The 13299-nt window shown below is 40.7% G+C and overlaps 1 protein-coding gene across 2 annotated transcripts in view; it reads left to right on the top strand.

The window, feature by feature from the left end:
* htt (huntingtin) overlaps nt 1-13299 on the top strand; it is a 92420-nt gene that overhangs the window by 53178 nt on the left and 25943 nt on the right. For both annotated transcript variants that reach the window (XM_069190079.1, XM_069190082.1), the window contains 11 exons: nt 865-1103; nt 1969-2111; nt 3298-3505; nt 4308-4449; nt 4959-5138; nt 6463-6639; nt 7181-7257; nt 7392-7530; nt 10756-10878; nt 11286-11499; nt 11775-11920. In XM_069190079.1, coding sequence (XP_069046180.1) covers nt 865-1103; nt 1969-2111; nt 3298-3505; nt 4308-4449; nt 4959-5138; nt 6463-6639; nt 7181-7257; nt 7392-7530; nt 10756-10878; nt 11286-11499; nt 11775-11920 — 1788 coding nt within the window. The remainder of the gene's footprint in view (nt 1-864; nt 1104-1968; nt 2112-3297; nt 3506-4307; nt 4450-4958; nt 5139-6462; nt 6640-7180; nt 7258-7391; nt 7531-10755; nt 10879-11285; nt 11500-11774; nt 11921-13299) is intronic.

The following is a 13299-nucleotide window of genomic DNA, read 5'->3' on the forward strand; positions in this document are numbered from 1 at the left end:
TCTTTCATAAAACGTATAATTATAATATTCATCTGGCTCCCACTCCTCCAGTGTTGAATATTAGGATACACAGGTCCCTGCTATTTGCACTACCTAAGCCTAATAATAACACTACAAATTATCTGAGCTAAATATCGGAAGCAATCTTTAAAAAATCATGGACTCATCTTTCACAAAACCTAAATTAATAATAATAATAATTGCTTACACTTATATAAAGCTTTTCTGGACACTTCACTCAAAGCGCTTTATAGGTAATGGGGACTCTCCTCCACCACCACCAATGTGTAGCCCCACCTGGATGATGTGACGGCAGCCATAGTGCGCCAGAAAGCTCACCACATGCCAGCTATCGTTAGGGAGGAGAGCAGAGTGATGAAGCCAATTCATAGAGGGGGATTATTAGGAGGCCATGATTGGTAAGGGCCAATGGGAAATTTGGCTAGGACACTGGGGTGACACCCCTACTCTTTTCGAGAAACGCCCTGGTATTTTTAATGACCACAGAAAGTAAAACCTCAGTTTTACGTCTCATCCGAAGGATGGCGCCTGTTTACGGTGTAGTGTCCCCGTCACTATACTTGGGTATTAGGACCCACACAGACCGCAGGGTGAGCGCTCCCTGCTTGCCCCACTAACACCTCTTCCAGCAGCAACCTTAGTTTTTCCCAGGAGGTCTCTCATCCAGGTACTAACCAGGCTCACACCTGCTGAGCTTCAGTGGGCTGCCAGTGGTGAGTTGCAGGGTGATATGGCTGCTGGCTATAAATGCTGCTGGCTCTACTAAGAAGAAAAAGTTTAAGTTTAAAAGGGCTTTAAGTTACAGTGCAAACCTGTTTGTATTCTTTTTTGTTTTTCCTGTAGTCCTCTGTGGGGACGGTGCAGCTGTGGGTATCGGGTATTCTGGCTGTCCTGCGAGTCCTCATCTCCCAGTCCACAGAGGATATTGTGCTGTCTCGCGTTCAGGAGCTCTCGCTGTCTCCTTACCTCCTCTCCTGCCCCACCATCGACAAGCTCCAAGACTACAGCTCGCACACGCCTCCTTCAGCGGGTCACACGGGAGAAGCTCAGAATAAATACCCTCCAGAGGAAACGTTTGCAAGGTCTGCTGTCAACTGCTGCAGCTTGCGGAGAACAGCTTGCTGTTAATTGCTTACGGGTGGATGAAGAGAGAGGATGTAACCTATTTGATCACAGTTACAAACAGAAATAACAAAATGTAGAAAAAAATGAGAAAGATATTACATATTCAGTGCTATGTTTATAATGTATTCATTACATCAGCGCTAACATTAGGTTCTTAGTTAAGTAATTGAGTGCATTATATGAGGAACACTTGTTATGGTATAAGCAAAGGGTCTCCAAGTCTGGCAGTATCACAGTCCTTAAGGCTTTACAGTATTGCTAACCTTTAAGTCACTGGTAGTAAAAACGGGGGTTATTTGTGAGTTTTAATCAATTTAATAAGATAATTAGTTCCATTAAGTCAGAAATACCCTCCCGTGGTCTTTGGGAACTGCAATCTTCTTATCATTTCCTGTAATCTCTAAACACATTAGCTGAACAAATCACCTGTTTCAGTAGTCAAAACTAAAATGTTTTAGAAATTGTTGCTATAATGCCACTGTGTTGTAGAGCTCCAGGAATAGGGATGAGCAGTGCTATTTCGTGCATTCGGAGCATGGGGTCCTCAATGCAAATCTGAGGAATCTTAGATGACAGATTCCTTGAAATGACATCAAAGAATACCCTTCTCAAGATGTATTATGTATTAACCACACAACAAGGAATGTTACATAAACTTTAATGGGAAAATAATGTTTATTTCTTATAAACCTAGCATTGAGTCTGTTGGAGGCGGATTATTAAATCTCAAGCTGGTGAAAATAAAAGTAAGACGTAGTTTGTACTTCATGACAAATCCAGGAACTGGTGTTTTATTCCCTCACGATGTTGCTGTTTTTAAAGGTTTCTTCTGCAGCTGGTTGGAATCCTGTTGGAAGAGATCTCCAGTAAACAAGTTAAAGTGGACATGAGTGAGCAGCAGCACACCTTCTACTGTCAACAGCTTGGCACACTGCTGATGTGCCTCATTCATATCTTCAAATCAGGTAAGAGTCCTCAGGCACAGAGACATAAGTTAGATTCCAGTCTTGAGTCCAGAATACCCAGATTATTTTTTCAGCTTTGTAACTCTGAGCAACTGACAATAAACATGACTGTTTCTTGCCGTATTTATAGTGATTTCTTTTACATTTCCAATTTCACTGATTCTCTCGAATTGATTGGTGACCATGTTTGCCTCATTCGCAAGCTGCGAAATAGGAGAGTAAATGGGGGCACCCACTTCCTGCTGTCTCTGTAGTAAAGGCATAGCTTGGTAACCAACGAGCTAACATGTAAATGTAGAAGTGCATCATGGGTTATGCTTTAGTTATTCGGTTTCCATCAGGAAAGCAAGAGGTGTAAGTTGTGTGTAGACCTGTTATGAGAGAAATGCCCTGTACTGTTTGTGGGTGTGTGCTGTCAAATACATGTTAACTTATACAAAATCCTAGGTGGTCTTCAAACATATCAATTTTATTACTCCAGTTTTAGAGTATGTGCAATGCTGTACACTTTTATTTACTTTCTGGACAGCTATTACTATACTGTTATACACTTTATCACAGTACAGTAATGCTGCATTATAATAACAAGATGTAAAACAGTAAAGAAAATCCACTCTATTAAGAATTAAAAAAACAAATACAGGGTAAAATGTAATATTATAACTGATCTAATTTGTATGAACATGCAATAACTCAAATTATAGGGGAAAACAATGCTTTAAATTTACGGTATTCATTTTCATAAAAAATGCTTATTACCAATAAATAATGTTTTTGAAGTAATTAAGAATTACAACACAAATATTAGTACAGGATTGCTTAGTTTACAAGCTTCCGCACCATGTCATTTACCCCATAATGTATTAAGTCCCACACTCACACAGACTTCAGGTACCTCATCTTCACGAATAGAGAACTTTACTGTTTTACTGAATAAATGAAAATTGTCATAATAGAATATGAACAAATAGTAAATGATGAGCTTTGGGTCCTGAATCTTTTCAGAACTTGGGGCTTTTTCTTGTTCGTCTTATGGGGGTAGCTTATATCTTGAAACTTGTTTCTGCTTGGCCCGTGGACAGAGAATGGAAGGAATAACTGATAGAAATGTTATTTAAGGTAAGCTTGCTCATACGGAATGCTCTTTGTGTAAAATAGGATTGTTGACTATTGACTGTCATCCCAGGTATGTTCCGAAGAATTACTGCAGCTGCCACCAAGCTGTTGAAGGGCGATGGCTGTGAGGGCAGCTTCTACACCCTGGAGAATGTGAGCAGCATGGTGCAGTCTCTCATCACCACACACCCCTCCCTGGTGCTGCTCTGGTGCCAGATCCTGCTCATTATCAACTACACCAACTACACCTGGTGGTCAGAGGTGCACCAGACTCCCAGGTAGGTCAGAGCCTCAGGTATGCAGGACACTGCATGAATACGGGGTTCATTAATGAACTGGTTTAGACTGTCTTAGTGCAGTTCTAGTGATATTTCTGCAATGCAGTTACAGATTGCTTTGTAGGCATCGTGCTTGTAATACTGTACATGTCAGGAACTGACTATTCAGTTTTTCCATGAAGTGTGTTTATCAGCTTTTAAAGGGGAGCTGCAGTCCCAGATTCTCAGATTGGTTAATACATCTCGGTAGCAAAATGAATAAATTGACGGTATCGCAAAATTTTACAAATTCCAAATTAGGCACAAAATCATGAACTTTTTGAAAGTACTACTGTATATAGTCGTGATGTTCTGATTCTTTCTAAACCCGAAATATAAAAATAGAATTGCAGTTCCCCTTTAAGTCCCTTTTCATTGACAGTTGTGCTAACCAGTTACTCCGTGCTTATAAGCAAAGTAGTGCAGCTCATGTTTCAGTAACTTACTATTCTGTGTTTTCCCGAATCTGAGTAATGCTGAAAACATGCTTTTAAACTTCTTAGCATCATTTTTAGTGATATTTCTGCAATAGATTCAAACTTACACATTGTTGTAAACTAATTTCTCAGGAACTGAATGTTCTGCTTTTTCTCAAAGCAAGTTTGCCAACTTAAAGACAAATGTGTTTTAGATCTTCAGAGTGTTTTTTCATCCGTTTTAAGGCATTCGGGAACTTTAACACACTGTTTGGAAATAGGCACACTGCACAGTAACATTATGAAGAAGAATTTGTTGAGCAGTAAGATGCATTTTGTTTTTTCAGGAGGCACAGCCTCTCCAGCACAAAGCTCCTGAGCCCCCACATATCTGGAGACGATGAAGAGGCCCGACCAGAGTCCAGGCTGGCCATGTGCAGCAGGGAGATTGTCAGGAGAGGAGCACTGATTCTGTTCTGTGATTATGTTGTAAGTTCACTCCAACCCCATTCGCTCTTCATATGAGAAAATTCAGAAGTCACTTTTTATCTTGTGATATTTAATTACAATAGAGTAAACAAGTTATTGGAACATCTGCTTTAAAATTTGGAATGTTAAAAGCACTAAATTGTAGTTTCTGAGGCCTCTTCAGGGTCTAACTAGGGTCTAATTTGACTTCGGGTGTGAGCTTTAAACAGTAGGTACTCATTTGTGATGTGTAACTGGGGATGTAAAAGAGATTGCCTGCTTCTGCAGTTCACTTTTATAACCTTCGGCTGTTTTTCTGAAACGTCAGTGATGGCTGAAATCGAAACAGCTAAATGCAGAAATTCCAAAATGCTTTAACATTTAAAGGCTTAAATGTAGACTGGAATATAAAAATTGAGAAACTAGACTGAAAAGTGTTAACAACATTAGCCCCCTATTTCTCTCCCTTTAAAGTCTGACAGTATTTTTTTCTTCCGTCTTTGTCTTGTTTTAAATCTTCTCCTTCCTAGTGCCAGAACCTTCATGACTCAGAGCACCTCACATGGCTGATTGTGAATCACGTAAAGGACCTGATTAATCTGTCCCATGAGCCTCCAGTGCAGGATTTCATCAGTGCCATTCACAGGAATTCAGCTGCCAGTGGTCTCTTCATACAGGCCATCCAGTCCCGTTGTGAAAACCTTTCGACAGTAAGAGCCCATCGCCATAGCAGTGTCTCTGTTCTGGTTTTGATATCTGGTTATATAATATTAAGTGTTTCAGCACTGGGTTGGAGTTTCCTTGATTCCACCTCAGAGAGTGCAGATTACCACATTCAAGCAAAGATGCACACTGGTGAAGGTAAACACCTGTATATTTGCTTGATTTTTGAGCAAATCTGTTTAGTGGTTGTTTAGTAAGGTCATTTGTCAGAGGTCTGATTTTGAATTCTTTCTCTGTCAGGAACACAGTGAGTAGAGTACCCCTGCCTATGACATTTTAAGGAAACGTTTCATTTTTATTTTGGGAGAAAAAAAAAGCTTTTAAATGTGGGCTTTGTTTGGATTAGCTAGCTGTCTAGCAATTTAAATCTTACCATATGATATGGCCAGCAGCCATATCACCCAGCAACTCACAACTGGCAACCCACTGAAGCTCAGCAGGTGTGAGCCTGGTAAGTACAAGGATGGGAGACCTCCTGGGAGACCTTCCTGCTGATGGAAGAGGTGTTAGTGGGGCCAGCAGGGGGCGCTCACCCTGCAGTCCATTTGGGTCCTAATGCCCCAGTATAGTGACGGAGACACTATACTGTAAACAGGCGCTGTCCTTCGGATGCGACATAACACCAAGGTCCTGACTCTCTGTGGTCATTAAAAATCCCAGGGCGCTTCTCGAAAAGAGTAGGGGTGTAACCCCGGTGTCCTGGCCAAATTTCCAATTGGCCTTTACCAATCATGGCCTCCTAATAATCCCCCTCTATGAATTGGCTTCATTACTCTGCTCTCCTCCATACTGATATCTGATGTGTGGCGAGCGTTCTAGCACGCTATGGCTGCCATCGCATCATCCAGGTGGATGCTGCACATTGGTGGTGGTGGAGGGGAGTCCCCATTACCTGTAAAGCGCTTTGAGTGGAGTGTCCAGAAAAGCGCTATATAAGTGTAAGCAATTATTAATTATTATTAATTACCTGCCTGGTTCTTCATGATTAGGTAGGTGTTACATGAGTTCACTACGATAGAGGGCGATTTGACATATAATGCCGTGTGATTTCCATGAAATGACAAAAGTTAGATCTCTTTGGATAAGTGCAATCTAAAGTGCAACAACAAAGTGATAGGTGCAGTCAATCCATTGCTTTATTTTGTATGAACTTTATACTGTCATTAAAAACCGATTAACCCCATTCATTTGTAATAACGTGGTATTTTCACAATGTGCATTGTTTTTCTCCATCACTATTTACTGCTGCTACATATTCACAGGTTTCAGAGTTGCACTGCAGTATTACAGTAGTTTCTCTCTCCTGTGCAGCCAACCATGTTGAAGAAGACCCTGCAGTGCCTGGAAGGGATTCACCTCAGCCAGTCAGGAGCTGTGCTCATGCTGTATGTGGACAAGCTCATCAACACGCCTTTCCGTGTCCTGGCACGCATGGTGGACACACTCGCTTGCCGTCGGATAGAGATGCTTCTCGCAGAAACATTACAGGTAAAAGTGAGGAATCTGAGGCTGTGCTACGAAAAGTATCTTAGTGGATTTTTGTGGTATAATTGTCTTTCTTTTTTTTTTTCCCCGTTTCGTCACCTTTGGTCTGGAATGCACTGTTTGGTGTTTCAGACCTGTTACACCTGCTGGAAAGAAAGATTGAAGTTTTTTACCTTCTGTTGCTGTGTAACCAGATTTACCATTTTACCTGATGTTTCAAAATCTCTGGATTGTTGCTTTTAAGTGGAAACCTACTAGTAATTAAAAACGAATCTTCTGCTGATCTTGTAGAATATTTTCTTGTCCTGTCCGTGTCTTTCTCTTGCCCTCTCTTAAAATGAAGGTGTCAGTATGAACTCAAATAACCTGGGAATTCCCTGCCACACTATAGAAATTCAGGTTCTGACACATTTAACTTGTCAATTTGGTGGAATATCTGTGTTGCAAATCATAATAAAAGAATATAAATCCTTATGCTTATGTACAGTAGTTTTACCCTGTAGGAAGGACTTAGTTTGCCTACTGTCTTCTGTTTGTGTTATAGAACAGCATTGCCCAGCTACCACTTGAAGAACTGGACAGAATTCAAGAATATCTGCAGAGCAGCAGCTTAGCGCAGAGGTAGGCTTTCTTTTTCAATGAATTTACAGCCCTAAACAATATACTTTATAAAGTCTAAGGTTTGTGATTTCTTGAGTGACTGATGAGTGCCTGCCATAGTTATCCCCTGTGACTGACGTGGTGTTTTTCCTCAGACACCAGCGGCTGTACTCCCTGCTGGACAGGTTCCGAGCTACGGTTGCCGAGGAGACAGCAAGTCCTTCTCCTCCAATCACCTCCCACCCTCTGGATGGAGATCTGCCCCCTGCCCCTGAGAATGTGACTGCAGACAAGGTAAGAGCCTGTACTGTTTAACTCTTGATCGAAGAGACCATTAGACTATGGGTTGTAGCGTTTTTGAGTTCTTGTCCAGGATGACAGTAGAAGTACAAATTCCTTGACATTTTTCCGAGTTAGTCACTTGCTCTAAGGTTGATGTATTTTGATGATTCTGTCTGTTTCTTAAAGACAAGAATGATTTAAAAAGGACAAGAGGGTCTTCTAACCTGTTTGGTTGCTAGAAGCTTAGTGATCCAATAAATTTCATCCAGCCTTTACTTGAAGAAAGCCATCCCATTGGCTTCACCAACAGGACTGGGTAGTTTGTTCCATATTTCTGCAACACATCGGGTAAAGAAGAGCCCCCTGTTCCCAGCTTTCAGTTTCCTTCCATGTAGGTTCCACCGGTGTGCTCTGGTTCATGGTTTAGTTGATTCTGAAGGAGCCTGCTGCTGCACAGGTTCACTCTGATAATGCCCTTGGGGATTTTGAATAGTTGGATCGGGTCCCCTGAATCAGTACGGGACATTTTTGTGAAGTCCTGGAATTTTATCATCTCCGATCCAGAGCAGCAATCTTTTTTTGGAACATGGTGACCAAAATTTCTGCACATGTATTCACAATGAAGCCCTAGTAGTGCATTAAACATTTTTAACATAACATCCTGTGTTTTGGGATTTAAATTTTTAAATTTTAATGTTTTTGGAAGTCTAAATATATCAAATCATATGTTCTGTGTGCAGCAATTATTGTTATTGCTTGTCTGAAAACTCTTAAGAGAATGGAACAAGTAATAGGTTTATTCCATGCTGAAAAAAAGAAGAAAGAGAACACAACGTTTCGGCCATGGAGCCTTCTTCAGGTGTCACCAGACACCTGAAGAAGGCTCCACGGCCGAAACGTTGTGTTCTCTTTCTTCTTTTTTTCAGCATGGAATAAACCTATTACTTGTTCCTTTGCAGCCTACGCATGCTGACGCAGCTACCCACCTGAACTACTACCGTCTTAAGAGAATGGTCAAGCAAGACATACCTTTTCTGTGACAGTTGTCTAGGATATTATTTCCATATACGATAGGAGATTCTCTAGTTTAGTTCTAAAAATTGTATCCATAACTTTACATGTTACAGAAAATCTGTACATTGGTGCCACCTATTGCATTGTGAAAAAACTACAGACTAATTTCAGCGAAAAACCTGACATTGATTCTTATTAACTTGGAAAGTTTAGCACTCATGTTGTTTTATATTTTCCACAAGGGTGCTTGAAAACATACAGCCCTGTGACTTATATATACCAGAAAACACTTTAGAAATGCAGCAAATGTCGTGCTAATGGATTCATCTGTTTGGTCATGGTCAAAGAGAATTTGGGATATGTTAAAGCCCTTGTCAGCTTACTGCACTCCATGAGTACAAAGAGACAAAGTGCAGCAGAATCTGCATAATAAAGAATTACAAATTACAACTAGTGAGTTTGCATGAGCAAAGGGACTCTGGTTTATAGGTGTTAATCTTGCATGTAGGTCATTCAAGATCCACCCCAGTACTAAACTCTAGCTTCTGTGGCAAATCCATATCTAATCAATCTTGTGCAATCCCAAGGAACAAACATTTACAAAATCCAACAGTCAACTGCTAACACAGTTATGTGTCAGGGGATGCCCATCAACCCAGTGATAGTCCTCAGATTAGGTTGATCTAAAAGAATCTAGGATAGGTACCTGTAGCTGTGGATAGTGGAGAAGAAACCAGCAGCACCAGTGTTAAGTCAGTTTGACATGATGCCAGGACAGCCTATATCCCTCTGTTAAGATAAGGAACTGTGCATGAGGCAAACAGCACCATTGTTCCACAAGAAAGACAGTCAACATACTGTATGTTTGATGATGAAGGTGGAATATGCTGTTTCAGATGTCATTCCAGAATATCCCATGATTGCTCAATTGTGTTCAGATCTGGTCACTGAGAAGACCATGACCTGTGAATATGGATAACAGCTATATAAAGTTCATCAAACCATCAAAGTGACCTTAAGTGCTCTGTGCATGGGGGCATAGTCATCCTGGAAGACACTTCTCCTGGAACACAACATATGCGACGATGATCGCTTGGTACCATGAAGTAGTGATTAAGTAGGGATTACGTCTTACATGGGAATGAATGCACCCAAACCATGCTAGGAGAATATGCCCAAGACCATTACCAGAACCCATTACCAGAGGTCTATGGTATGGTAAGACACATGCACTTGTCTGTTGGTCAGGAACAAGCTGAAGGATGATTCATCTGACCAGATCACATTTCACCACTGCTTGTCTGGTTTTAGGAGAAAACACCAAAGAAACACTGAGTTGCAGTCTATCACAAGATGTTTCTCAAAGCACACCCTGCCCATACTGGCAACATTTGAGCATTTGCTTACGCTAAGGAGAAAACGTAGGCTTAGCTAATTAAATTGGGAAAGTGTATTAGATAGGTGCACCTTCACATACTTTGCCATCAACCATTAGAAACTGTAAATTTAGGTTATTGTGGATATTGTCATGCTTAGGTGTGTTACAGTGGCAGGCCAGTCTTTGACGGCACTGTTTAACATCTGATCTGCAAACAGCAGCCATTAGACCCCTGTTATTTGTAAATGGACATGACAAGTGATAATTAGCTACATAATTAGGTAAATGGTGAAGGCTTTATTTATTTATAAGCCACATTCTAATAGGTGTTTAGTTAGTGGAGTATTTGGTATAAAATGGCCTCTTGGTGCTAGTTTGCGATTTTGATAGCAGTTTCAATTGTTTTTGTGGAAGCAATTGAAGAGTGTTGGTGTAAAACTAACACGATTGCTGCAGTAAAGCCTCGTTTACCATCCAGTATATCCTAATGAGAATTTTAATTGAGTGTCCAGATCCCTTGAGCCAGCTTGTTTAAGGGTAGAATTTGTTGCTTTGTCTGGAACCAACCTTGTGCCTTTCAGCTTTTAGAAAATTGATTTCTACTGTATATGTGTAATAAAAAAACTGAAATCTGTGTAGTTTTAAAAGTTCTCTTAGCATTCAAGAAACTTCTACAGCATAACATGATGCTGTAATGATCCTTCTTAGTTCATTTAATGTTCATTTTCAACATTTATCTTGAATTTGAGCTTGCAGTTCTAATGTGTTTTCAGTCTACGTTTGACAGGCATTTTGAAAGCGGGAGTTTTTGCAAGCAGTGCTGATGGTAGAGCTCTGTGTTGCAGGAGTGGTATGTGGCACTGGTCAGGTCTCAGTGCTGCCTCCGCACAGACGCTGCTCTCCTGGAGTCCACAGAGCTGCTAACCAAGCTTCCGCAGCCTGACCTCTCCTCCATCATGACTTCCAAGGTAAAAAGTTCATCACAAGAAGTATCTCTTGGAAGCTAAGCATGCCCCGCTTATACTGACAACTTTCAAACAGGAAATGCTTACCATGGAAAGAAAGAGTAGGCCTAGTCAAGTTAGATTAATAATTAAGTTATGTTTGGGACACACATGAAAACACCCCATCTTATTTGTCTTACTGGATTTTGAATTTCAGAATAAGCACACATGTACGGGCAAATATATTTTTTTTAAGATCAGTTTTAGTGAAACTCCTTACACATTGCAACATGCCCATTACATTAAATAGTTGAACTTTCGACAAAAAAAATCTAGCCTAAATTACATTTTTTTCTAGGACACGAAATGTGAATATCCTTTCTTTTCCCCCTTCTTTTGCTTTGTTGTATTTTTCTTCGGGCCCCAAAAAGGAGTTCAATTTAAACCTCCTGGACCCTTGTCTCAGTCTGGGTGCCCAAAAGATGAGCAAGGAGCAGGGCAGCGTCCTGTTTGACTCGGCTCTGCAGGTCACTCTCGACCACCTGTCCAGCACCGTCCAGCTCCTGCCCAGCCACCATCAGGTCTTCGCTGCCTCTTCGGCCCCTGGTGACTCGGCTTACTGGAACAAGCTGAGCGACGTCTACAGTGAGTGAGAAATCCCGCCATCGGAATCAGAAAGGCATCTGAGGGCTGATGTAGTTAGTATTTTGTACAAGGTGGTACTTTTTTTTTACCAAACTGCATGACAAGAGACAAGATTTTGCTCCTACATTCACTACTGTACTGTTTATTGTACAGTTTCTTTTTCCAGCACAAAACCTTTTTCTTCCCTTTCATACTACAGGAATTTCTTTGCCTGCAGGCCCCGTTTTATAACACTAAGGCTTGCTTTTAAACTGCTGCTGTTTTTCTTTTTGCAGGCGAGAGAGTTTTCTACCAGACTGTAGTGAGTCTGTGCAGAGCCTTGAGTCAGTACCTGCTGTCGCTTTCAAAGTTTCCAACGGTTCTTCTCATCCCCAGCGAAAAGGAGGCCGACATCACCAACTTTGTAGTGATGGCACTGGAGGTGAGGCTCAGCTCGGCACACGCGTGTGGGATGAGAGAGAAGAGAATGATTACCGAGATTTGACATTGTTAAATCTTAGGGCTTCACTTTGCAGTGAAGCACGTTTGCTGCAGAAATGTTCACATACAAATGGATCCTGCGTTAGGGAAACCAGGATCTTCCAATGAAGGGCAGTTGATTTTATCATCTCGGCTGAGTTTCAGGAAAGTGGTCCACAGAGAAGCATGCAGATCAGTTTTCTATAATCTGAAATGAAAATGTGTGGTAATGTATTGAAATGCTTTTGTATACTACTTAAGACCTCCCCACTACCAATGTATACATGGTTTTATGAGTTAATTTTCTGTCTCCCAGCCTGCCTCCCCAGGCTGTACTTGATGGTAACCGACTTCAATTATATATTCATGAGGCCAGATTTTTCTTCCCCTAGTGATGCAGCTGAGATAAAAAAAAAAACCTGGTTAACCTATATACAGATGCAGCCATTCAAAATGCACGGTACAAACCCGTGGTACGGTAAACTACCCACAAGCCACCGCAGGCTGGCCAAAATGACCGACAGGGGCACTCGTGGTGCATTGGTTGGTAGTGAAAAGATTTAATCATTTAATCTCTTTACTGTGCACATTTTAATCTGCTTAGTTTTGAATATTTATATGGAATTTTACCACTAAAGGGAAATTTTAGTAGCTGAGCATAAAAAGAAGAGGAGCATAACACATCTGAAGGTCATAAACGATATTAATTTAGGAACATAAACATTACTGTATGTACGTAAACCGTACTGTGTATGGCTGGTCTTGGTAGTTTAAAGAAAAAATACACACCAGTCTTCCATTTCTCCCTAAACATTTTAAGCATGAAAGTTTTATGAAACGGTACTCAAATATGCGATTGCTGTATAGAATGAATTTTAATTTAAAAAAATTATTTAACACGAAAATTAAGCTGTTTACATCTTCCGCCTGAGAACAGTCACCCGTTGCTACTCAACGCAGAAACACAGCCACTAACTAGCAAAGAGAGGACATTAGCTAGCCAATATGATAAAGAAATATATGATTATTTTGTTTATTTCTTTTGCACATTAATTTGAACATTTCCATCGATTGTACAAGCACTTGGAAACTGTCCAATCCCTTGTTCATCAGGCATTTTCTTTTAACCTGCGGGCATTCTCCCGGTCTGGCGCCGGTCTGTGTCTTCTAGGATATAATGCCAGCGAACTCTTGTTTTTATGTCCACTATAACAGACAATCTCCTTTACTTTTAACCGAGCATTTAATAATTCCTAAAATGAAAATGATTTACTTTATTTCCCTCACGGGGATCAATACAAGTATCTATCATCTATCTATATAAACTATCGGACAGAATTC

The sequence above is a fragment of the Lepisosteus oculatus genome, chromosome 1 (genome assembly GCF_040954835.1).
Source record: "Lepisosteus oculatus isolate fLepOcu1 chromosome 1, fLepOcu1.hap2, whole genome shotgun sequence".
NCBI classification, from domain to species: Eukaryota; Metazoa; Chordata; class Actinopteri; order Semionotiformes; family Lepisosteidae; genus Lepisosteus; species Lepisosteus oculatus.